At 46.2% G+C, this 24,554-nt stretch overlaps 1 protein-coding gene across 1 annotated transcript in view; it reads right to left on the bottom strand.

The window, feature by feature from the left end:
* The window catches only part of LOC134929591 (collagen alpha-6(VI) chain-like), a 177,810-nt gene that overhangs the window by 27,281 nt on the left and 125,975 nt on the right, over positions 1 to 24,554 (bottom strand). Inside the window, exon 32 of the mRNA XM_063925180.1 lies at positions 17,622 to 17,658. Coding sequence (XP_063781250.1) covers positions 17,622 to 17,658 — 37 coding nt within the window. The remainder of the gene's footprint in view (positions 1 to 17,621; positions 17,659 to 24,554) is intronic.

The following is a 24,554-nucleotide window of genomic DNA, read 5'->3' as shown; positions in this document are numbered from 1 at the left end:
ACCCACGAGATTAGTGAAAGCCCCTAGCGGAGGGATAGGTGAGGTCGTGTCAACGGGTAAGTACGGCACCATGCACTACACTGAAACAATTGTACCACAACAAGCTGTAGAATCTACACAGGAAGAGGCTGTTAGAATTGCTCCTGTAAGGGTAATAGCAGTTCCCAATGGAAAAACAGATGTGTCTGGCGCCACTCCCATAAGGAACATTGCCATGTACACTCCATTTTCCAGAATGGAATTAAGAACAATAGTGTCCGAATTTCCTGACCCCAGGAAGGATTTAGTTGCTAGCCAAAAATACATCAGGGATTTAGGTAACACGGTAGAACCCAACAACAAGGATTGGCAGATACTGCTAAGAGCTTGTTTACCTTCCAATGTTGATGCAACTCAGTTTTTAGCTGATTGTGCATTGGATAAAGATGTACCGCTTACAGACGTGTACAATAAGGATAATGTAAAAAGGATAAATTTACAGCTAAAAGAGTATTTCCCAGCCGTTGTTAAATGGAATAAAATATTTTCCATTAAGCAAAAGGAGTCCGAAACGGCAACAGAATATTTTCACCGGGCACTATTAGAAATGGCAAAGTACACTGGTATAGAGGACATTAAGACCAACCCAAACCATCGAGAAGTAGCAGTATCTGTACTGATGGATGGTTTAAAAGAAACATTAAAAGCTAGGGTACAGACCACGCAGCCATGTTGGCGAGGTCTGTCAGTGTCCACCTTGAGAGAGGCTGCTATTGATCACGACAGAAATATCACTAGGCACAGGGAGTCGCAAAGTGATAAGTTGATGTCCGTAAGTATACAGGCGCTGACCACAAGGCAGCCTGCGTATGTACCACCGAATCCTGTGGGTAAGGCAAGTGTAATAACATGTTTTTCTTGTAACAAACCAGGACATTTTGCACGAGACTGTAGAGTAAGAAATGTACAAAGATCTTTTCAACCCCCTAGACAACAACACCACACACGACATTGGGAGCAGGGTCCACAGAGGCGGAGTTTTGAGCCACATACAGGGGAAACAAAAAGATATCCCCCAAACAGAGACTGGCATGCCTCTGGTAGTTCCCAGCTAACTCCCTCACAAGTAGTTGCTGCCAGCGGGATTCAGGGAGGTCAGCATACCCAATAGGGGTGTGGCCATACCTGTAATCTGCAACCAGTTAAATTGATTGCCAGTCTTGGAAGCGAACCAGAGATTGCAATCAATGTAGCCGGTAAAACTTTAAACTTTCTCGTAGACACAGGGGCGGCCAAGTCAGTGATCAATTCGACAGTGGGCATGAGAACCACTGGTAGGACAGTTCCAGCCATAGGAGTAACAGGAGTAGTCCAGCACTACCCTGTTAGCAAACCAGCCGAGATTACAATAGGGCCTTTGCATACCAAGCATTCCTTTTTGCTGGCTGCATCGGCACCGACCAATCTCCTGGGAAGAGACTTACTATGTAAAATGGGTTGCGTCATTTATTGTACTCCTGAAGGTGTATTCTTGGACATCCCTGAGAATCACGCTCAGGAAGTACGAGACATGTTAGACTCCCCATCAAAATTAATGTCACATTCCATTATGACAAATAGGAATCCATCCCAAATAGAAGAGATGACATCTCAGATACCAGAGTCGCTTTGGACAAAAGATGGACAGGACACTGGATTAATGGCAAACGTAGCTCCAGTAGTAGTACAAGTAAAAGATGGTAGGATAGCTCCAAAAATCCCACAGTATCCTCTGAAGCCAGAGGTGGAGTTAGGAGTTTTTCCCGTAATAGAGCGCTTGCTACAACAGGGCATTCTAGTAAGAACGTCCAGCACAGCAAATAGTCCCATCTTCCCTGTTAAAAAGAGTGGGGGGAGGGGTTACAGGCTAGTGCAGGATCTAAGGGGGATTAACAAAATAGTCGAGAGTCAGTTCCCCGTAGTGCCTAATCCAGCTGTCATCCTAATGCAAATTCCTCCCACTGCCAAATTTTTCACTGTTATTGACCTCTGCTCCGCTTTCTTTTCGGTACCTCTGCACCCTGACAGCCAATATTTGTTTGCATTCACATACAGAGGAGTCCAATACACGTGGACTCGGTTACCCCAAGGTTTCATAGATAGTCCAAGTATATTTTCTCAGGCTTTGCATGATTGTTTACAGTCTTTCCAACCGGAAAGTGGATCAGTGTTGATACAGTACGTGGATGATCTACTGCTGTGTTCTGATTCATTGGAGGCATCCCTGAAGGATACGAAACAGCTCCTGTTTCATCTTTCAGACACAGGTCACAAGGTCTCCAAAGACAAGTTGCAATTATGCCAAGCTAAGGTAAAATACTTGGGACACTGTCTAACACAAGGACTGAGACACCTGACCGCTGATAGAATCCAAGCCATTAGAGACATGACACTGCCACAAACCCAGCAACAGATCAGGACGTTTTTAGGAATGTGTGGGTATTGCCGTAATTGGATCCCAGGGTTTTCCATATTGGCGCTACCTTTGCAGGAAATGGTCTCTTCAAACAAACCTGATCGGATTTCACATACAGACGAATCTGAAACAGCATTTGAGAGACTCAAACAGTGCCTAACGCAGGCACCAGCACTAGGTATGCCAGACTATGGGAAACCCTTTGAACTATACGGAACAGAAAGTGCTGGGTGCGCAGCAGGTGTACTAACACAAAAACATGGTGATGCCAGCAGGCCAGTTGCATACTACAGCGCTCAGCTAGACACGGTAGCGCGATCCCTCCCCACATGCTTGCGTAGCGTTGCGGCGATAGCATTGCTAGTGACGAAAAGCGAAGATGTCGTGCTAGGCCACAACCTCACAATCCATACACCACATGCGGTATCGGCCTTATTGAATTCTGCCCAAACCAGACATGTCTCATCAGCAAGGTTTACGAGATGGGAATTGGCACTAATGGCCCCAGTAAACATCACCATAAGGAGATGCAGCGCATTAAACCCTGCAACATTTCTCCCAGGTGTGCCTGGACAGGCACAAAGGGTGGGAGGTGAGAGTGATGGGGAAGGAGGATTTAATGCAAAGGAAGATACACATGATTGTATGGAATATTTGACCCAAAATTTTACCGCAAGGCCTGACATCAGTGACAATCCACTAGAAGATGCAGAACTCACGTTCTACACGGACGGTAGTTGTCACAGACAGTCAGACTCGGGAGACTTGTGTACTGGATACGCAGTCGTAGATGACCAAGACACCATAGAAGCGGAACCGCTAGGCCCACCTCACTCAGCCCAGGTTGCTGAACTGGTCGCCCTAACCAGAGCATGTGAATTGGCTAAGGGTAAGTCTGCCAATATCTACACCGATTCTAGATACGCGTTCGGGGTAGTCCATGATTTCGGAGCGCTATGGCGTCTCAGAAATTTCATGACGGCAGCTGGTACACCGATAGCGCATGCAGCTCACATAAAAAGGCTTCTAACAGCGATACAGGAACCCGACAGAGTGGCTGTTATCAAATGTAAAGCACATACATATAGTCAAGACCCAGTATCCCTTGGTAACAGCCGAGCAGACGAAGCTGCAAAGCTTGCAGCTGCTACCCCCATACGGACAGACACCACACAACTGATGGTATTTAATACCATCAACACACAAAAGTTGTGTGAAATGCAGAATTTGTGTTCCACTCAGGAGAAGGCAGTCTGGAAGGCAAAGGGATATGGCCAGGAGTCCTCAGGGCTCTGGACGGATGGACATGGTAAACCAGTGGCCCCCAGGGCATACCTTCCATGTCTGGCTGAAGCAGCTCACGGGCTGACTCATCTAGGCAAGGAGGGGATGTGCAAATTGGTAAGAGCATACTGGTGCGCCCCAGGATTCTCCTCTCATGCGAGTAAAAGAGCAATGTCATGCCTTACCTGTCTGAGAAAGAATATTGGAAAGGCAATACCTACAGAACCCTCCCATATCCCACCTGCCGGCGGCCCTTTCCAAGTAATACAAATTGACTTCATCCAATTACCCTCATGTAGAAATTTGAAATATGTACTTGTTTGTATAGATGTTTTCTCGAATTGGGTCGAAGCTTTTCCAACAGCTACAAATACCGCTATGTTTACAGCTAAGAAAATTGTGCAGGAATTTGTATGTAGATATGGTATCCCTAGAATCATTGAAAGTGATAGGGGTACCCATTTTACAGGTGATGTCTTTCAAGGAATGTGTAAGTTGATGGGAATTGATAGTAAGCTGCACACTCCGTACCGTCCACAGGCGAGCGCGAAGGTCGAAAGAGTGAACAGCACTATTAAAAATAAATTGAGTAAAGTAATGGCAGAGACAGGATTGACGTGGCCAGAAGCTTTACCCATTGTTTTGTATAGTATCAGAACCACTCCCAGGTCCCCTCTTAATCTGTCTCCTTTTGAAATTCTGTTTGGTCGACAACCGCATGTCATGATTAACCCTCAGGATGATTTGAAATGTAACAATGAAGTAACTGTAAAGTACTTAATTAATATGAGTAAGCAGTTGAAGAATCAAAATGATAATCTGAAGTTGGTGATTCCTGATTTACCAGATAGTAATTGTCATGACATTGAACCTGGGGATTATGTAATGATACGAAATTTTCTACGCTCAGGTTGTCTTATTGATAGATGGGAAGGACCATACCAGGTCTTATTGACTAGCACCACAGCATTGAAGGTTGCTGAGAGAGAGACTTGGGTCCATTCATCCCACTGCAAGAAGGTTGCTGATCCAGAGAAGTCCCGTGATAAGGTACAGACGGTAGAGGTTGTATCACTAGAGTGTCTGTTCCAGGAGGACTGAGGCGGCACCTGAGCCTTGAAGACCGAAAGCAGCTGTCGACTCCCCTCTCCCTTTTATTGTTTTCTCCACTTCCCATCCCCTCTCCCTTAAAATTTCTTTTTCCCCCTTCTCATTCTTCTCTATTTCCTCCTCAAAGATGGACTTGCCCCAAGAGACTGTGGTCCGGATTTTGATGTTAACCATGATGTTGACCAGAGCAGTCTGTTCCGGCGAGAGTACCATAGAGGTCGAAAGAGGTTCTGGAATGGGTTCCGATTATGATGATGGAGGTGTAGTTTTCCAAGATCAACCAAGCCAACAAGCAAAGGCGAGTATCAGAAAACGATCCGATAGAAGAAATTGTGATGGATTGTTAGCTGAGGAAAATTGTATCTGTAGGCTCTGTGATAATCTGGTTGAAGATGGATGCATAAAGAAATGTCAATCTAGTTTTAATATCCATATAGACCGGCATCCATTGAGTGACTATCACTCCTTAGTGGGTAACGTGTTAAACCAAACAGATTGTTGGGTATGCTCTCAAGTACCTCAGGGTCACAGTAAATCAGGGCTAGTACCATTTCCTTTAACGTTAGGGGAGGTACTTGAGCTAAGTGGTGGGAGACCGGTGGACCGGAGGTTTAACATCTCCAGCCCTCCTAGTTTGAAGCTCCACCAATACCATGTGGATAGGTCCCTCATATGTTTTAACATCTCCAATCCCAGAAAACCGGGAAATTGGGAAGTGTCATGGAGCAACCTTACCATGACCTTTTCACACAGAGCAGATAGAATGCCTACAGATACAGAGCTCGTACGCCACATAGCCAGTAGAGGAAAATCTTTCCGGTATCGATATACCTTAGGAAATAGGATTACCAGAGTTGGAGAGGTATCACCAGGATACTGTGCACATATCGTACAAACTGATACGTGCATTAGACAGATGGAAGAATTAGGGTCAGGAGATTTCACCTGGAAGGTTTGTAACATGGTCATGTCCTTCTCCGTCCCTTATGTTCTCCCCGATGATGCATATTTCATATGCGGGAGAAAGGCGTACAAGTGGCTTGCCCCAAACTCTGAAGGATTGTGTTATATTGGAAAAGTATTGCCTGAAGTAATGACTGTTACACATGACAAAATGAAGGACATACACCGTGGTGCCCAAACTCCTTATACTCACACTCACTACGAGCACCTTGTTAAAAGACAACTGTCAGAAAGGTTAGAGCATCCGGCCTCTGATCTTATCCATGAATCCACCGGGATTCAGGTTCTGGTAGCGTTAGATTTCACTCGCACCGCTCGAGGTGTGATGAATTATAGATACATTTCCGCACTCGCCAATTTGTTAGATAATATCACTGAAATGTATGATGACACGTTTAGATACACTGGAAGAGAACTTCAAGCTTATAAAACAGAACTAGTTCAGCATAGGATGGTTCTTAATTATCTTACAGCAGTAACAGGCGGATATTGTGTTACATTGGCAACACAGTACGGCATAAAGTGTTGCACGTATATCACAAATAGCACCGAGGATCCGGTAGAGGTCATAGACCAAAAGATGGACGATATTCTGCAATTAAAGTGGGAATTTCGTCGAAAACACAATCTCACCCTTGCTGCTGTAGGTAATGAGCTGACTGGTTGGGTGTCATGGTTGAACCCGCGAAATTGGTTCTCCGGTTTAGGAGACTGGGCTCAAGGAGTCATAATGGATGTTGGAAAGTTTCTCCTATGTATTTTGGGTGTCGTTATATCTATTGGATTGATATTTAGATGCGGGCAGGCTTTGATGAGGTGCAAACAAAGTACAAAAGTGATGAGCTTGAGGAGTGAGGAAACTGTAATTAACCTGGATTTGATTTATGACCCAATGCTAGAAACCATGACGTAATGATGTAATGAGTATACGGTCCGTCTTTCACCCATTTCTATGTTTTCCTCCGAGGTACAAAGACCCACGTAGACGAAGGATTTGATGAGCCAAGGGGCCGACAACGGAAAGATGGAAAGAAGAAGAGCAGTCGACCTGATATACAAGATTTTGATGGACAATGCCATGGGTACCCCAGTTTCCCTAGGAACTTTAAAATCACGATAGCCCAACATTTTTTGTAAATCCATGGACGTTGTATGCTTTACTCACGATTTATGAGCAAAAGCACAAAGAAGAAGACTCCAATCAACCGACACCAATCAAGACCTCAATCGACGAACGTACATTACCCTGACATAGAATATCATTGCATTTTTCGTAAGTGTTCTTTATCTTCATCTCTACAACCCTCAGGTAATGACACACATAGACGATAGGGAATTCAGGCACAAATATCAGCAACCACATACCTCCCCCATTCATGTATCATCAACTAAAATGTGCATCCCCATTTTGTTACAACTACAGCCGAAATGAGCTCGGTAAAGTTTGACAGCCCATCCACAGACCTGTACCACAGGATAAGAAGGAATTCAAATGTATACTTCGCAATACCTCGAAGCTTGATCTACCACACGTACGGCACGATGATACATGACCCTCCAAACATGGACTCATACACACATGCTCCTGCTTTCTCACTAGGTCATACCCTCTTCACACCTTCTCCTCTCTCCTCCCCTACCCAACCATGGAAATCAATTAACCCCTGACTTACATTTTTCTCCTTAAATGTTTTGTGGCAGTTATTATTGACTGCCAAAGGGTGGACTGTCAAAGTCAGAAAAATGTCTCAATGCACGCTGCCATATTTGCACCGCACACTGGTCCGTGCTGCGCATGCGTACGCTCTCCCGTGGAAGCGCATACCCGCAATAGCGTGCACTCGCACGCGCAGTATGCGCATTTACGGTAGAGTTTATGTGATCGTAGCGTGCGACTCATTAGTTACAAATGTTCACAATTAATGTAGTTTATAGATCATGATCCCTTTGATAGTTTCTGTAAGTTTGGTTAAAGTATAATGTCCCAGAGCTGAGGAATCCCTCTTTGCATCGTACGAAGGGTTTAACAGGAATCATACTGCAGTGTTTGGTACCCATCGGAAGAGTATTTAATTAGCAATATTCCGGTGTTGGTTTGGAGCGTATTAATCGCTCGTGCGAATAGTTATGGACATAAGAAGTTTATGTCCATTTCTATTAATTACACATACTCAAGTATGCGGCGGGAAACCCAGTTTCCCACCCACCTGAGCTGTTGGAAATCGTCACAGCCCACCTGTATGAATCACCCTATGACCTTTTGTTATGATGCAGGGCCGAATTCCTTCGGCCAATGGACAATGGGATTGTAGGACCAGGAGATTACATTGTGTGTGGAGCATAAATAGGCAGGCCGACCACATCCAGCTCTCACTCTCTCATCAACGGTTATCTGCTGATAATCGGGAGCTGGATATCGAGGCGCTGGCGATCATACCCTTTGTGCGTAAGTTCTCTCCATAATCATTGTCTTTCTGCGAGCCAATCTCTCTCTCTCTCTCTCTCTCTATCTCTCTCTCTCCTCTTTTTCTCTTAAATACCTTATAGTATTATAGTATTGTATCGTGTTGCATTTAGGTCAGTGTAGTATTGTCTTTTTGTATTTATTGTTTAGTTCTGTGGTTAGGAAGTCTCTGTTATATTGTAGTGTATCATATGTACTGTTATCCCCTTTTACAAGTATATTAGACATAATACAGTTAATAGGCCTTGGAAACCTAAACCAGTATCTGTGTATTTCCTATAGTGATAAGTGTTCATTTGAGCGTCGGTGACGCTCAAATAGCTTTGTAGATAGTCAGGTTACACAAGGTTGCATTTACACCCTGTATTCACATTAAGGTATTCTGTGTGTTTCATCGGTATAAGGTTTAACATAAAGGTATAGTGTTGTGAGCGTCTGCACCGCTGGTGACCTCCTCGTGGTCTCTAGCGTATGCTACGTTACAGCGAATCTTTCCCCTAGACATAACCAATAACGTGTCCTGTGATCACTGGGCCGTGAGCGAACGTGACGCTTGAGCGTCTCGCCTACGGCTGAGCGATCGTTACGCAAATAGCGTATCATTACGGTATTTCTTAAGTAAACAGCGTACAGTGTTCTTAGCTTCATAAGGGTTGTTTATACGACAAAGGAATTTAGCATTGTCATTACACACGGTGAAAGGGTGCTTAAAAGAGAGGGGGGGGGGGCACATAATTGGCGGTTTACATATTATACAGCGCTGCTGGGGAAAAACATTTTGTGTTGGTCTCCAGGGTTATTGCGCTGGGGTGTGTGCTGGCATACTCTCTCTCTGACTCTCCAAAGGGCCTTGACAGGGATACTGTCTTCAGGAAAGGGCTTCCCTGTGTGTGTGTGAAGTGTGTCGGTACGCGTGTGTCGACATGTTTGACGAGGAAGGCTCGCTTAATGTGGAGGGGGAGTGCTTGAATGTCAGGTCGCCGACGGCAACGCCGACACCGGAATGGGTGGATATGCTGAATGTCTTGAATGCAAATGTCAATCTATTGCATAAAAGATTAGACAAGGCAGAAGCTAGGGATCAGTCAGGTAGCCAGTCCATGCCTGTCTCTGTGGCGCCAGGTCCTTCGGGGTCTCAGAAGCGCACCATATCCCAGATCGATGACACAGATACTGACTCTAGTGTTGACTATGAAGATGCAAAATTACAGCCGAAGGTGGCTAAGGGTATACGGTACATGATTATTGCCATTAAAGAGGTTTTGCATATTACTGAGGAACCCCCTGTCCCTGACACAAGGGTACACATGTATAAAGGGAAAAAGCCTGAAGTCACTTTTCCATCCTCATTTGAATTAAGTGACTTGTGCAAAAAGGCTTGGGAATCTCCGGATAGGAGACCACAAGTTCCCAAAAGGATTCTCATGGCGTATCCTTTTCCACAAACTGATAGGATACGCTGGGAATCTTCGCCAAAAGTTGACAAGGCGCTGACACGTTTGTCCAAAAAGGTGGCACTGCCTTCTCAGGATACGGCTTCCCTCAAGGAACCTGCTGATCGCAGGCAGGAAATTACCTTAAAGCACATTTACAATAATTCCGGTACTATTGCTCGACCGGCTATGGCGTCGGCCTGGGTTTGTAGTGCGGTTGTGGCATGGGCAGATTCCTTATCTACGGAAATTGACACCTTAGATAGGGACGCCATTCAAATGACCATAGAGCATTTCAGAGATGCTGCCTTGTATATGAGGGATGCTCAGAGAGACAGTTGTTTATTAAGCTCCAGAATAAATGCTATGTCTATTTCTGCTTGGCGGCTCTTGTGGACCCGACAGTGGACGGGAGATGCCGATTCAAATCGGCATATGGAGTCCTTGCCTTACAAAGGGGTGGAGTTGTTTGTAGACGGCCTCTCGGATCTTGTCTCTACGGCTACGGCTGGTAAGTCAAATTTCTTACCTTATGTCCCCCAGCAGCATACAAAAAAGGCACCTCATTATCAAATGCAGTCCTTTCGTTCCAATAAAAACAAGAAGGTACGTGGATCATCCTTTGTTGCCAGAGGGAAAGGCAGGGGGAAAAAGCTGCACACAGCCAGTTCCCAAGAGCAGAAGTCCTCCCCTGCGTCTGCAAAGTCCACCGCATGACGCTGGGGCTTTCCGAGGGGAGGCAGATCTGGTGGGGGCTCGTCTTCGGTTTTTCAGCCACGTCTGGGTTCACTCGCAGGTGGATCCCTGGGCATTAGAGATTGTTTCTCAGGGATACAGGCTGGAATTCGAAGACTTGCCTCCTCGCCGATTTTTCAAATCGGCTCTGCCGGCTTCCCCGTCAGAGAGGGAGCTAGTGTTGGCAGCAATCCAAACATTGTATATTCAACAGGTGATTGTCACAGTTCCTCATCTCCAGCAAGTAGAGGGATATTACTCAACCCTGTTTGTGGTCCCGAAACCGGACTGTTCGGTCAGACCCATTTTAAACCTGAAATCTCTGAACCTGTACTTGAAGAGGTTCAAGTTCAAAATGGAATCACTCAGGGCGGTCATCGCCAGCCTGGAGGGGGGGGATTGGATGGTGTCCCTGGACATAAAGGATACTTACCTTCATGTTCTGATATTCCCCCCGCATCAGGCGTTCCTGAGATTTGCAGTGCAGGACTGTCACTACCAATTTCAGACGTTGCCGTTTGGGCTTTCCACGGCCCCGAGAATTTTCACCAAGGTAATGGCGGAAATGATGGTGCTCCTGCGCAGGCAGGGGGTCACAATTATCCCATACTTGGACGATCTCCTCATAAAGGCGAGATCTCGGGAGAGGTTCCTGGACAGCGTGTCTCTGTCCATGAAGACGTTGTAGATACACGGCTGGATTCTCAATATACCGAAGTCCCAGCTAGTCCCTACAACGCGTCTGACCTTTTTGGGGCTGATTCTAGACAAAAACCAGAAAAAGGTTTTTCTTCCGATCGAAAAGGTTCAGGAACTCATAGCCATGGTCAGGAACCTATTAAAACCAAAAAAGGTTTCAGTGCATCATTGCACGCGGGTCCTGGGGAAGATGGTGGCTTCCTACGAGGTTCCATGCGAGGACTTTTCAATGGGACCTCTTGTACAAGTGGTCCGGGTCCCATTTACAAATGCATCAAAGGATCACCCTGTCTCCCAGGACCAGGGTATCTCTCCTGTGGTGGCTGAACAGTGCTCACCTACTAGAAGGTCGCAGGTTCGCCATTCAGGACTGGGTCCTGGTGACCACGGACGCAAGCCTCCGAGGCTGGGGAGCAGTGACACTGGGAAGAAATTTCCAAGGTCTCTAGTCAAGCCTAGAGTCTTGTCTCCACATCAACGTCCTGGAGTTGAGGGCCATATAAAACGCCCTGCGTCAAGCAGAGGAATTGCTTTGGAGAAAACCGGTTCTGATTCAGTCAGACAATGTCGCGGCAGTGGCTTATATAAACCGCCAAGGCGGAACAAGGAGCAGAATGGCCATGGCAGAAGCGACCAGGATTCTACGCTGGGCAGAAGGCCATGTAAGCGCGCTGTCAGCGGTGTTCATCCCGGGGGTGGACAACTGGGAGGCGGACTTCCTCAGCAGGCACGACCTGCATCCGGGAGAGTGGGGACTTCATCAAGAAGTCTTCGCACAGATCACGGATCGTTGGGGACTGCCTCAAATCGACATGATGGCATCCCATCTAACACAAAGCTAAAGCGGTATTGCGCCAGGTCAAGGGACCCTCAGGCGGTAGCGGTAGACACTCTGGTGACACCTTGGGTGTTCAGATCGGTCTTTCCTCCTCTTCCTCTCATACCCAAGGTGTTGAGAATAATACGAAGAAGCAGGGTCAGAACAATACTGATTGTTCCGGATTGGCCACGGAGGACTTAGTATCCGGAGCTGCAAGAGTTGCTCGCAGGGGATCCGTGGCCTTTTCCTCTAAGGCAGGACCTGCTGCGGCAGGGGCCCTGTCTGTTCCAAGACTTACCGCAGCTGCGTTTGACGGCATGGCGGTTGAACGCCGGATCCTAGCGGAAAAAGGGATTCTGGAGGAAGTCATTCCTACCCTGATCAAGGCTAAGAAAGATGTGACGTTAAAACATTATCACCGTATATGGCGGAAATATGTTTCTTGGTGTGAGGCCAGAGCTGCTCCTACGGAGGAGTTCCATTTGGGCCGTCTACTTCACTTCCTTCAAACAGGAGTGACTTTGGGCCTAAAATTAGGGTCCATAAAGGTCCAGATTTCGGCCGTATCCATTTTCTTTCAAAGATAATTGGCCTCTATTCCTGAAGTACAGACCTTTGTGAAGGGAGTGCTGCATATTCAGCCTCCCTTTGTGCCTCCTGTGGCGCCTTGGGATCTTAACGTGGTGTTACGTTTCCTCAAGTCACTTTGGTTTGAACCACTCAAAACTGTGAGTTGAAATACCTCACGTGGAAAGTGGTCATGTTGTTGGCGTTAGCTTCGGCAAGACGTGTTTCTGAATTGGCGGCTTTATCACATAAAAGCCAATACTTGGTTTTTCACGTGGATAGGGCGGAGTTGAGGACCCGCCCTCACTTTCTGCCAAAAGTGGTCTCATCTTTTCATGTGAACCAACCTATTGTCGTGCCTGTGGCTACACGGGACTTGGAGGATTCCGAGTCCCTGGATGTAGTCAGGGTTTTGAAGATTTATGTGACCAGAACAGCTAGAATCAGGAAGACTGAAGCTTTGTTCGTTCTGTATGCGGCCAACAAGGTTGGCGCTCCTGCTTCAAAGCAGACTATTGCTCGCTGGATCTATAACACGATTCAGCAGGCGCATTCTACGGCAGGATTACAGTTACCGAAATCGGTTAAGGCCCACTCCACTAGGAAAGTGGGCTCTTCTTGGGCGGCTGCCTGAGGGGTCTCGGCATTACAGTTGTGCCGAGCAGCTACTTGGTCGGGGACAAACACCTTTGCAAAGTTCTATAAGTTTGATACCCTGGCTGAGGAGGACCTCCTGTTTGCTCAATCGGTGCTGCAGAGTCATCCGCACTCTCCCGCCCGTTTGGGAGCTTTGGTATAATCCCCATGGTCCTTACGGAGTCCCAGCATCCTCAAGGAAGTTAGAGAAAATAAGATTTTACTTACCGGTAAATCTATTTCTCGTAGTCCGTAGAGGATGCTGGGCGCCCGTCCCATGTGCGGACTTCTTCTGCAAGACTTGTATATAGTTATTGCTTACATAAGGGTTATGTTGTAGTTTTTCGGTGGAACCGTGGCTATGTTGTTGTTTATACTGTTAACTGGGTAAGTTTATCACAAGTTATACGGTGTGATTGGTGTGGCTGGTATGGATCTCACCCTTAGATTTACAAAAATCCTTCCTCGTACTGTCCATCTCCTCTGGGCACAGTTTCCCTAACTGAGGTCTGGAGGAGGGGCATAGAGGGAGGAGCCAGTGCACACCCAGAGTCCAAAGCTTTCTTAAAGTGCCCTATCTCCTGCGGAGCCCGTCTATTCCCCATGGTCCTTACGGAGTCCCAGCGTCCTCTACGGACTACGAGAAATAGATTTACCGGTAAATAAAATCTTATTGTTCCTGTATAGGAAATATGAGAATTCTAACTATATGAAGTTACTTCTCTGACAATTACATGTAACTTCATACAGTTAGAATTCTCATGCTTCCTCTACAGGAGCAAATAACTCCATCAGTAAAGTGTCTGCTGTTAGTGTAACAGGTCATGGGTTCTAATCCTGGGTATGACTGCTAAGAAATGTGTGATATAAAATAAAAGTCAATTAAATGTATAAATACAGTATATACTTTTTTTCAGAACAACACACACACACACACACACACACACACACACACACACGTATATATATATATATATATATATATATACGCACACATACATACATACATATATTTATCTTAATATAGGAAATAGGTGGGCACCAATATTTTTTATGCCTCCGGGCAACTGTGACGAACTTACGCCACTGCTCATTCCGAGTTGTTCGCTCGCTAGCTGCTTTTAGCAGCATTGCACACGCTAGGCCGCCGCCCTCTGGGAGTGTATCTTAGCTTAGCAGAATAGCGAACGAAAGATTAGCAGAATTGCGAATAAATAATTCTTAGCAGTTTCTGAGTAGCTCGAGACTTACTCCTACACTGCGATCAGCTCAGCCCGTTTGGTTCCTGGTTTGACGTCACAAAACGCCCTGCGTTCGGCCAGCTACTCCCCCGTTTCTACAGACACTCCTGCGTTTTATCCTGGCACGCCTGCGTTTTATCCTGGCACGCCTGCGTTTTTCCGCACACTCCCAGAAAATGGTCAGTTTCCGCCCAGAAACACCCACTTCCTGTCAATCACACTCCGATCACTTCAACGATGAAAATTCTTAGTTCGGACGTGAGTAAATCTACTAAGTTTTGTGCTAAAATACTTAGCGCATGCGCGCTGCGTTCCATGCGCATGCGCGCTGCGTTCCATGCGCATGCGCATTTTTACCTCAATCGCTCCGTAGCAAAAATCGGCAACGAGGGAACAACTCGGAATGACCCCCTGTGTGCACTGCTGGTGGTGCAGATTTAACGTGTGCAGAGAGAGTTAGATTTGGGTGGGGTGTGTTCAAACTGAAATCTAAATTGCAGTGTAAAAATAAAGCAGCCAGTATTTACCCTGCACAGAAACAATATAACCCACCCAAATCTAACTCTCTCTGCATATGTTATATCTGCCCCACCTGCAGTGGATATGGTTTTGCCCACTAGAGGAAAATGTTGTTTTGCAATCAACCTTGAATTAGGCACATAATACATTATAAAGAGGTGATTTTGCAGTATCAATTTATCTATCCATATGTTGTGCAGTCACTAAGCTGACGTTCACAATATTGACATTTATAATGTCAACACCAAAATTTCAACAGTTATGATGTCGACATTGTTAAAATATCGACAACTGTGAAATGCTGACATGGACAGAATGTCGACATATGCGATGTCAACATTGTGAAAATGTTGACAGTAGGGTTTGGGGTAGGGTTAAGCCTGGTCCCGGTGGAGGGGTCAGCCACTGGCAGTTAGGACCATTGTGGCATCAGATAGGCCCCTAGAGTCTGCTGATCCCTAGGTTGACACCTTTGTTGCCTTGTGGGTAATCCAGACCTGGCACCCCTCTTTTCTAGATTCTGCTACACAGTACTTTTTTGAGATCTATGGGCCTGGGAGGCTAGCGCAGCATTTCTGGGCTGCTTCCCACATTTTACTGTGGGACATGGTGCCAATATGGTCTTCTGCCACTGTTCTCAATTACTTTTATGTCGGCATGATTAAGTTATGCATTTTGTTTATATTCCTAATACTCATTTACAGTTTATCATAGTTATTGCTTTGTTTTTACTGTGATGCATTACATATTGTGATTATATTTGAACAATGACTAAAATAAAGATGAACAGAGATAACTACAGTATATATATGTAGTATGGGGATCCAATCAATTTGCCGGCTGTTGGGATCCTGGTGGTCAGGATACCGATGCCGGAATCCCAACAGCCGGCACTGCCGCCAGCCAGAATCCCGGCAAAACAGGACTATTTCCATTCGTGGGTGTACTCGACTCTTTGCGCTCGCCCAACTGCCGGCTTTCTGGCGGGCGGGATGCCGCTGTCAGGATATGGACAGCCAGCATCCAACCGCCAGTAAATTATATGTTTTCCGTAGTATGTATACTATAGGATACAATTCTAACAGTTAGTCCATCAGTGACTGTGTGTGGGCCCCTTCCTCTCCTTTAGCCGCAGTCTACAGCGCATGCGTAGGACTCAGAAAAAATGGCGCGGTGGACATTTTTCTGAGTCCTGCACATGCGCTGTAGGCTCTGGCACTGTGCCAGAGTCTCAGTACTGAGAGCGCTCTCTAGAAACGCCGCTACTCACAGTTCTGATTTTTATGGGACATTTCTGATTGTCAGGGGCAGCGGCAGATTGGGATGGAAAACCAGCCAGGGAAATTTATGAAAGCAGCTCTAATGGGGGTGTGGTCTGATCAGGGGGTGGGGTCTGTTGAGGGGGGGACAGAATCCTGATCGCTGCTCTGCGTTTTCGCACAGCCATCGATTATCGATTGACTGCGCATGCGTATGTACCGCAAAGCACACGCAAGTCGCCAAACAATATCAGGAAACGCCAAACAGCAATAAGCTGGTGCAAAAATTTCGATCACACAGCCATTCGGAAGCTGAATGACAGGAAGAGGCTGTTTGTGGGTGGTAACTGGCTGTTTTCTGGGAGCGTCAGGGAAAACGCAGACGTTCCCAATCGTCTCCAGGGAGGGTATGTGACATCAGCTCCGGGCCCGATCAACCTGTTTCTTTCTCACTGTAGGAGTAAGTCCTGGGCTGCGCACAGACTGCACACACTGGAAATACCATTCGATGGTGAGTGAGTTGCTAACGGATTTGCAGCTGTCCGCTGAGTGAGGGACATTTTTACATGGTGTACACATGTGATCGCACACTTGCACAGGGTAAATTTACACTCCCCTTGGTCTGCGACTATCTGATCGCAGGACAACAAAATTAGCAGCCCAGCGATCAGGTCTGAATTAGGCCAATGGGCAGCACAAGAGTTATAACATACCGTGTAACCATGGCAGCATCACTGGATAGCAGAGTTGGTGTACTGCAGAGATGGAATAACAGAATGAATGGGGACAATGCAGTGTACTGAGGGGGTAATTCCGAGTTGATCGCAGCATGAACTTTGTTAGCAGTTGGGCAAAACCATGTGCACTGCAGGGGGGGCAGATATAACATGTGCAGAGAGAGTTAGATTTGGGTGTGACGTGTTCAATCTGCAATCTAAATTGCAGTGTAAAAATAAAGCAGCCAGTATTTACCCTGCACAGAAACAAAATAACCCACCCAAATCTAACTCTCTCTGCACATGTTATATCTGCCCCCCCCCCTGCAGTGCACATGGTGTTGCCCAACTGCTAACAAAATTCCTGCTGCGATCAACTCAGAATTACCCCCTGAGTGCGATGGACTACCTTTCATGTGGGTGTGGCCACATGACAACACAGGAAACAGACCCAACAGACAAGTCAGCCTGCCAGGAGTCTTCCTGGTGAGCCCTATGGCCAATCCGCCGCAGGTCAGGGGTGAAAAGAGTAGCAGTCTGATTTTCCAGCATAATTGGAGCATAATGAGGGAGGATATACAATTAAAAGAATGACACTAGGTTATTATATACATTTCATAATCAAGTAAATACATGACTGACAATGCTGCAATCATGCTTAGGACTGACTGCTTAAATAAGCCTTGAAAGCAGAAATACTTTACTGTGACAACACAATAAGAGCAAAAGTATTATACTTACGACATGTCTTTCGGATCACGTCAATAAGTTCACATGGCTGTAAAGCAAACACATGAGAAATTACTCATTTATTGAACACTGTTACTTTTATAACATGAGTTTACATAATTACCATGGTTTTATACTAGTGTTCTAGAGGAGTAGTGGGACACTGAGAGATTGATTCAATTACACGTAAGGTGCAACCCAGAACAGCTTTGGGGCAGGTATCTTTTTTTTTTCTTCTCACACCACATGGAGCATCTTACCTCAATTGCTAATATGTGCCAAGCAAGGACGTGCAGTCAGAGGAGGCAGGGGAGGCAGTGCCTCCCCTGTCATAATGATTAAAATAATATAAAGAAGATACAAATAACACATTCTACTTTGTATTATTTTAATCATTTTTACCTGACAATCCAGCTAAATCTCTATAGGAGGCAGCGAGAGCGCTGCCTCCCAGTGACAATGATAAAGTGTCTGAAGAGGGGGGCGGGCAGAGGGTGGAGCCAAGTCACGGGCTGCAAAAGCCCATTGAAAAATGAATGGAAAGCGGCACCAGCACAGTTGCCTCATTGACGGGGGCTGAGCCCACATGAAGGCACACCCCTGTCAATCATTGGACAGCGGCAGGGGGTGGGCTGGGACGGACGGGCAGAGAGCCAGATGCCCCCATTCCGATTGGCCGCATGTCCCCGCTGCTCACATCCGCTTCTCGCGTTCCCGAGCCGCTCTTGCAGGACCAAGATCCGACAAGCGGGAGCTTCTGTGTGCTGCGCTCCCGTGCGGCCCCCGCTCCCGTTTTCTCAGCCCCGGCCCTCTGTCTTGGTCCCCCCTGTGCTCAACAGTCTGACATCACTCCTGGCTGGCCCCCGTGTTGAATGCTGAGCTGATCTCCAGCCCCCCCCCCCCTCCCGCTCCTCTTGGCCTGCGGGGCAGTCACAGTGTACAGACTGAGGGAGCGCCGGGTCAGGAGCCTGCAGCAGCGCCGGAAGAAGAAATCATGTAAGTGGCTGCACTACATTACACTACACTACAGTACACTATACCACACTACATTACACTGCACTACAGCACACTATACTACACTACATTACACTACACTACAGTACACTATACTACACTACACTACAGTACACTATACTACACTACATTACACTACACTACAGTACACTATATTACACTACACTATACTACACTACATTACACTACATTACAGTACACTATACTACACTACATTGCACTACACTATACTACACTACATTACACTACACTACAGTACACTATACTACACTGCATTACACTACACTATACTACACTACATTACACTACAGTACACTATACTACACTACATTACAGTACACTATACTACACTACACTACATTACAGTACACTATACTACCCTACATTACACTACAGTACACTATGCTACACTACAGTACACTATGCTACACTACATTACACTACAGTACACTATACTACACTACATTACACTACAGTACACTATGCTACACTACAGTACACTATACTACACTACTTACACCCTAAGGGTAGAGGGGGGGATGTAAAGTGCTCTACCTGCCGTTATGTGTAAAAAGGGGACACAGGCTGCCGTAGTGTGTAAAAAGGGGGAATCTGTCCGCCGTAGTGTGTAAAAAGGGGACGCTGTCCACCATAATGTGTAAAAAGGGGGCGCTGGCTGCCGTAATGTGTAAAAAGGGGACGCTGTCTGTCATAATGTGTAAAAAAGGGGACGCTGTGTGCCGTAATGTGCAAAATGGGGACGCTGTCTGCCGTAATGTGTAAAAAGGGTACGCTGTCTGCCGTAGAGTGTAAAAACGGGTACGCTGTCTGCCATTATGTTTAAAAAAGGGGTCGCTGCCTGCCGTAATGTGTAAAAAAGGGGAGTCTGTCCACCGTAATGTGTAAAAAGGGGGACGCTGTCTGTCGCAATGTGTAAAAAGGGGGATGCTGTCTGCCGTAATGTGTAATAGGAGGCTGTACCTGCCGTAATGTGTAAAAGGGAGCTCTGCCTGGTGTAATTTGTCTAAGTGGGGCTACTGAGCAGCGTAATTTGACTAATGGAAGCCCTGGACAACAAAATTGCTTTCATGTCCTCCTCCCACTCCCAAACATTAATTATTATAATTTTTTCTATAAAAATGTACAATATATCACAAGTAGGATGAGCAGGCAGGCAGCGGGCATTGGCGGCAGTGGCGGCATCGGACTGAGGTGGCAAATTAGTGGCAGAGGACTGGGTCAGTTGATGGTGGGCGAGTTTGTAAGCCATTGGCGGTGGCAGCAGGCATCGGCGCAGGGGCAGTAGCGAGCATTGGCTCTGCGGCGGTAGGGGTCATCGGCAGGATTCGGCGGACATTATGGCTGTAGTGCCTCACCAGCCACTGACCTCACCGCACACCACTGCCAAGGGCCCATGTTGTGAAGCTTTGATGTAATTGAATTGCCCCTAAGTGTCAGGATGTCATTGCTATGAGAGCTCAAAACATATGTACTGTAATTTTCAAGATCTCTAAAGCAATTGTAGATTGATGAGCAACAATACTTTAATGTGAAATATTCTCTATGCAAGAATCATAGTAGAATTATGAAGAATTATAGTAGCAGAACACTGCAGATTATCCTGTGAATCCTCTATGGACTGCAGAGAAAATCTGTGATGTTTGTGGCTGAGTTGCAGAAGATATGATCCCAGTGTCTGCAGCTCACTACCATCACTTTTAAAGCAATTTTCCTCCAATTGCCCATTAGTTTGTATAGGTGATACTAAAATAATGTGAAATGGGTGTGAAAATACATAGCCTTTTTCACATTATTTTAGTAAAAATAATATTGATAAATATGACTGTTAGTGAGAAATCTGTAAGTGTCATCTGGAATCCAATCATAAAGAAGTAGATGCTTTTGGAAAAAGCAGCCAGACAATCACACAGCCAGGGCCAAATTAAATTAATGGGGTGGATGGAACTACAGCTCCAGGCCTTCACAAAAATATAGGCCTACTGTATCATTATGAGAACATGATGATGGCCCGCCAGCCACCTAGTTAATCACACAGTTGGACATTTAAGTACTAAATTTGTGTTTCTATTTTACTAAATAAATGATACAATGTTTCTACTGTTGCATATTTAGAGAGACACTGGGGCTGATACTGTAGAGGGTGTACAAGACCAAATGGTACTGGCCACACCCACACACCACTGGTTACATGTCCTCTGTTTCTCGTAATACGCCCTTGATCACTTCCAACCCTACGTAGCCCTTATTCCACCCCAGCACAAAGCATGGCCATTGAGCTCCTAGTATTGTGGGTAAAAGTTTCATCAAATGAGAGTTACAGTTTAGCACTTCACACAATATCCACTCATTAAAGCTACACTGGCTGCCATGCCTATCTGTGCTGGAGTTTCTGGAAACCTGAGTCACCTCCTCTCAGACAGGTAGAGAGACTGGCATAGAGGACATGATATTGGGCCTAATTCCGGTGCAGCAGATAGCGCAAAGTACCAATGATTGGTACTTTGTGCATGTGCAGGACCTATATTGCGCATGTGTAGTACGGGTCTGCAATGTTGGTAGCAAATCAGCAACAGACTATCAGTGATTGCCCGTCTGAGTGCATTAGTGTGATTTGGGGCAGATTCATAGCTAGGGACTCATGAAATGGAGAAAATCAATAAAGGAGTGCTCATCTATCACTGTTGAGAACTCAACAATCAATCCTACCCCACAAACTCGCTGCCTAGGTGTCATACTTGACTCTGATCTGTCCTTTGCTCCCCACATTCAATCTGTCTCAAAATCATGTTACATGCATCTAAAAAAGAGGATTTTTGGTACTTACCGATAAATCCATTTCTCTGAATCCTCTAGGGGACACTGGAGTCTTATACAGTAGGGGTGTAAAGCTTGCAACCGGTGGTGTGGCTCAATCTAAAAATTTGCATTGTCTGCACAGCCGGCTCCTCCCCCTTCACATACCTCCTCCCTCAGTTTGGAAAATTTTGACTGAGAGAATAGGACATGATACTATAGCACCTGGCGAGGAACCGAACCGTACAACAGATCAAACAGCATCCAAGAAACTCTTAACAGAAAAATTAACGCTGTTTGCATGAACTGTTTGAACAAGAACTTTGAACACAGCAGGTTGACAGCACCGAGGCGGGCGTCCAGTGTCCCCTTGAGGATTCAGAGAAATGGATTTATCGGTAAGTACCAAAATCCTCTTTTCTCTTTCATCCACTAGGGGACACTGGAGTCTTATACAGTAGGGGACGTCCCAAAGTTATCCCCCAGGGAGGGAGTGCTGTCGGTGGCCTGCAAAACTAAACGTCCGAACTTAAAGTCTCCGGACGCAAAGTTATCAAGTTTGTAAAATTTCGCGAACGCGTGGGCTGAGGACCACGTCGCCGCTCTGCAAAGTTGAGTAGTGGAAGCACCTCTGGCAGCTGCCCCTGAGGCACCCACTGATCTGGTGGTATGAGCACCCGTCTGAACCGGAACCTGTTTGCCACAGGAAATATAAGCTTGCCGAATGGCAAGTCCCATTCATCTAGACAAAGACTGCTTAGATGTTGGCCAACCCTTCTTTGGCCCATCATAAAGAACAAACAAATGGTCTGACTCTCTGAAGGACGACATAACTTGTACTTATACCCGTAAAGCTCGGACAAGATCCAAGGACACGTCCCCATCTGCGAGTCCCTGGAAAGATGGGACCATAAATGGCTGGTTTACGTGAAACCCCGAAACAACCTTAGGAAGGAAATATTCTCTTGTACGGAGTTCTGCCCTATCCTCATGAAAAATTAAAAAGGGACTCTTACGCGATAAGGCTCCCAACTCAGAAACCCTCCTGGCTGAAACCAAGGCAAGTAATAACGCAACCCTCCAAGAGAGATATTTCAGGTCTGTTCTTGCTAACAGCTCAAAAGTTGGTGATCTCAAAAAGTCCAACACCAAATTTAAGTCCCACGGCGCAGTGGGAGGACGAAAAAGGGAGTAGTATCCTCAGATCCCCCTGTAAAAAGGTTTGAACCTCTTGCAAGGATGCTAACCGCAGTTGAAATAGTAAAACCAAGGTTTCAATAGGATGGAAGAGCCAAAATTTGAAACTTCAGGGAGCCCAGCCTCAGTCCTCCATCTAGACCGGCCTGAAGGAAACGTAGAAGTCTGGATAAGTGGAAGTTCGACGAATTCCACCCACGTTCCTTACACTCATCTGGGGGTCGAGCTTTTAGTCATGCGGCTCAGACTCTATGGAACTCACTTCCCCGCACAGTGCGAGAGGCCCCAACTATAGAATCCTTCAAAAGTAGACTCAAGACTTTCCTTTTTACTCAAGCATTCCCATAATTGTCCCTTTAGTATCTCCATGCTTCTGTATTTTATGAAAATCTGTTCTGTACTTCATAATTTTCTGTATTATATTATGCTATGTATCTGTTAAGCGCCTTGAGTCCTATTGGAGAAAGAGCGATATATAAATAACATTATTATTATTATTACCAGTCTATGTACTTCTTCCAAATCCTGTAGTAGTGCATGGCTGTGACCGGCTTCCTAGCGGCAATCATCGTAGGAAAGGCCGTTCTTGGTAACCCTCTGTTTCTGAAGATCCGGGTTTCAATAGCCACGCCGTTAAACGCAGCCTGTTGAGGACTGGGGGTAGGAATGGTCCCTGAGACAGTAGTTCCTCTTTCTGAGGTAACCGCCAAGGAACCTCTGGTAGTAACCCCCGCAGGTCTGAGTACCAACTCCTGCGGGGCCAATCTGGTGCGATTAGAATTGCCCACACTCATTCTCGTTTCACCCTTTGCAGAACCCTGGGTATGAGTGGGAAAGGTGGAAAAATGTAAACCCTTCCGTAACACCAAGGAAGTGTCAATGCATCCACGCCTTCTGCTGCTGGATTGCTTGTCCTGGACACATATCCAGGCGGCTGATGGTTTTGCCGAGACGCCAATAGGTCCACTTGAGGTAGACCCCATCTCCTCACCACCATGTCGAAAATTTGTGGATGTAGGCACCACTCTCCCGGATGCATGTCCTGGCCACTGAGATAATCTGCTTCCCAGTACTCCACCTTGGAATGAACACTGCTGAGAGGATGATGTTTCGCCTTTCTGCCCACAACAGGATCTTTGTGGTTTCCTTTAACGCCATTCTGCTCTTTGTTCCACCATGACAGTTTATGTAAGACGACGTCGTGACATTGTCCGACTGTATCTTTACGTGTTGACCCATGACTAGGTCTCCGGCTAAGGGAAGCGCATTGCAAACTGCTCTCAGTTTGAAAATAGTTATGGGTAGAACGCTCTCTTGTGGCGTCCAACTGCCCTGAAACTGACGGTCCACTAGAACGGCACCCCAAACTCTGAGACTGGCATCCGTTGTAAGGGTCCTCCAATTCTAATTACCGAATCTCCTGTCTGCTGCGAGATTTCAGTGTAATGACCACCAAATCAGCGAGGTACGGACCTGTATCGACCGCCCGAGTCCGTGATTTAGAGGAATGTGTGAATCTGTTACCTGAGCAATGAGGCTTTGGAAAGGTCTGGAGCCAAGACTGCCGTACTGTAGTGTCTCAAAAGACGCCACCATCTTCCCGAGAAGCCGTACTCATAGATGTAAGGACACCGTTTGGTTTCTTAATACCTGATCCACCAGCTTCCTTATGTCCTGGATCTCGTTCTCTGGTACAGACCTCCTCAATTGTAATGAGTTCAATATGAGACCTAGAGACTGAATCCTCTGCGTCGGTCTCAGGTTGGATTTCTTAAAGGTGACAATCCAGCCGTGTTGAATAAGAAATTGATGAGCCATCTGAGCATCTCAAATCAGATGTTCCTGCGAAGGGGCCATGATCAGCAAATCTCCAAGTAAGGTACAAACGTAGTAGCAAACGCTCTCAAACCTGTGACCATT

The sequence above is a fragment of the Pseudophryne corroboree genome, chromosome 5 (assembly GCF_028390025.1).
Source record: "Pseudophryne corroboree isolate aPseCor3 chromosome 5, aPseCor3.hap2, whole genome shotgun sequence".
Classification (NCBI taxonomy): domain Eukaryota; kingdom Metazoa; phylum Chordata; class Amphibia; order Anura; family Myobatrachidae; genus Pseudophryne; species Pseudophryne corroboree.
The sequence above is the reverse complement of the archived record's forward strand: the minus strand, read 5'-3'. Positions and strand labels throughout refer to the sequence as shown.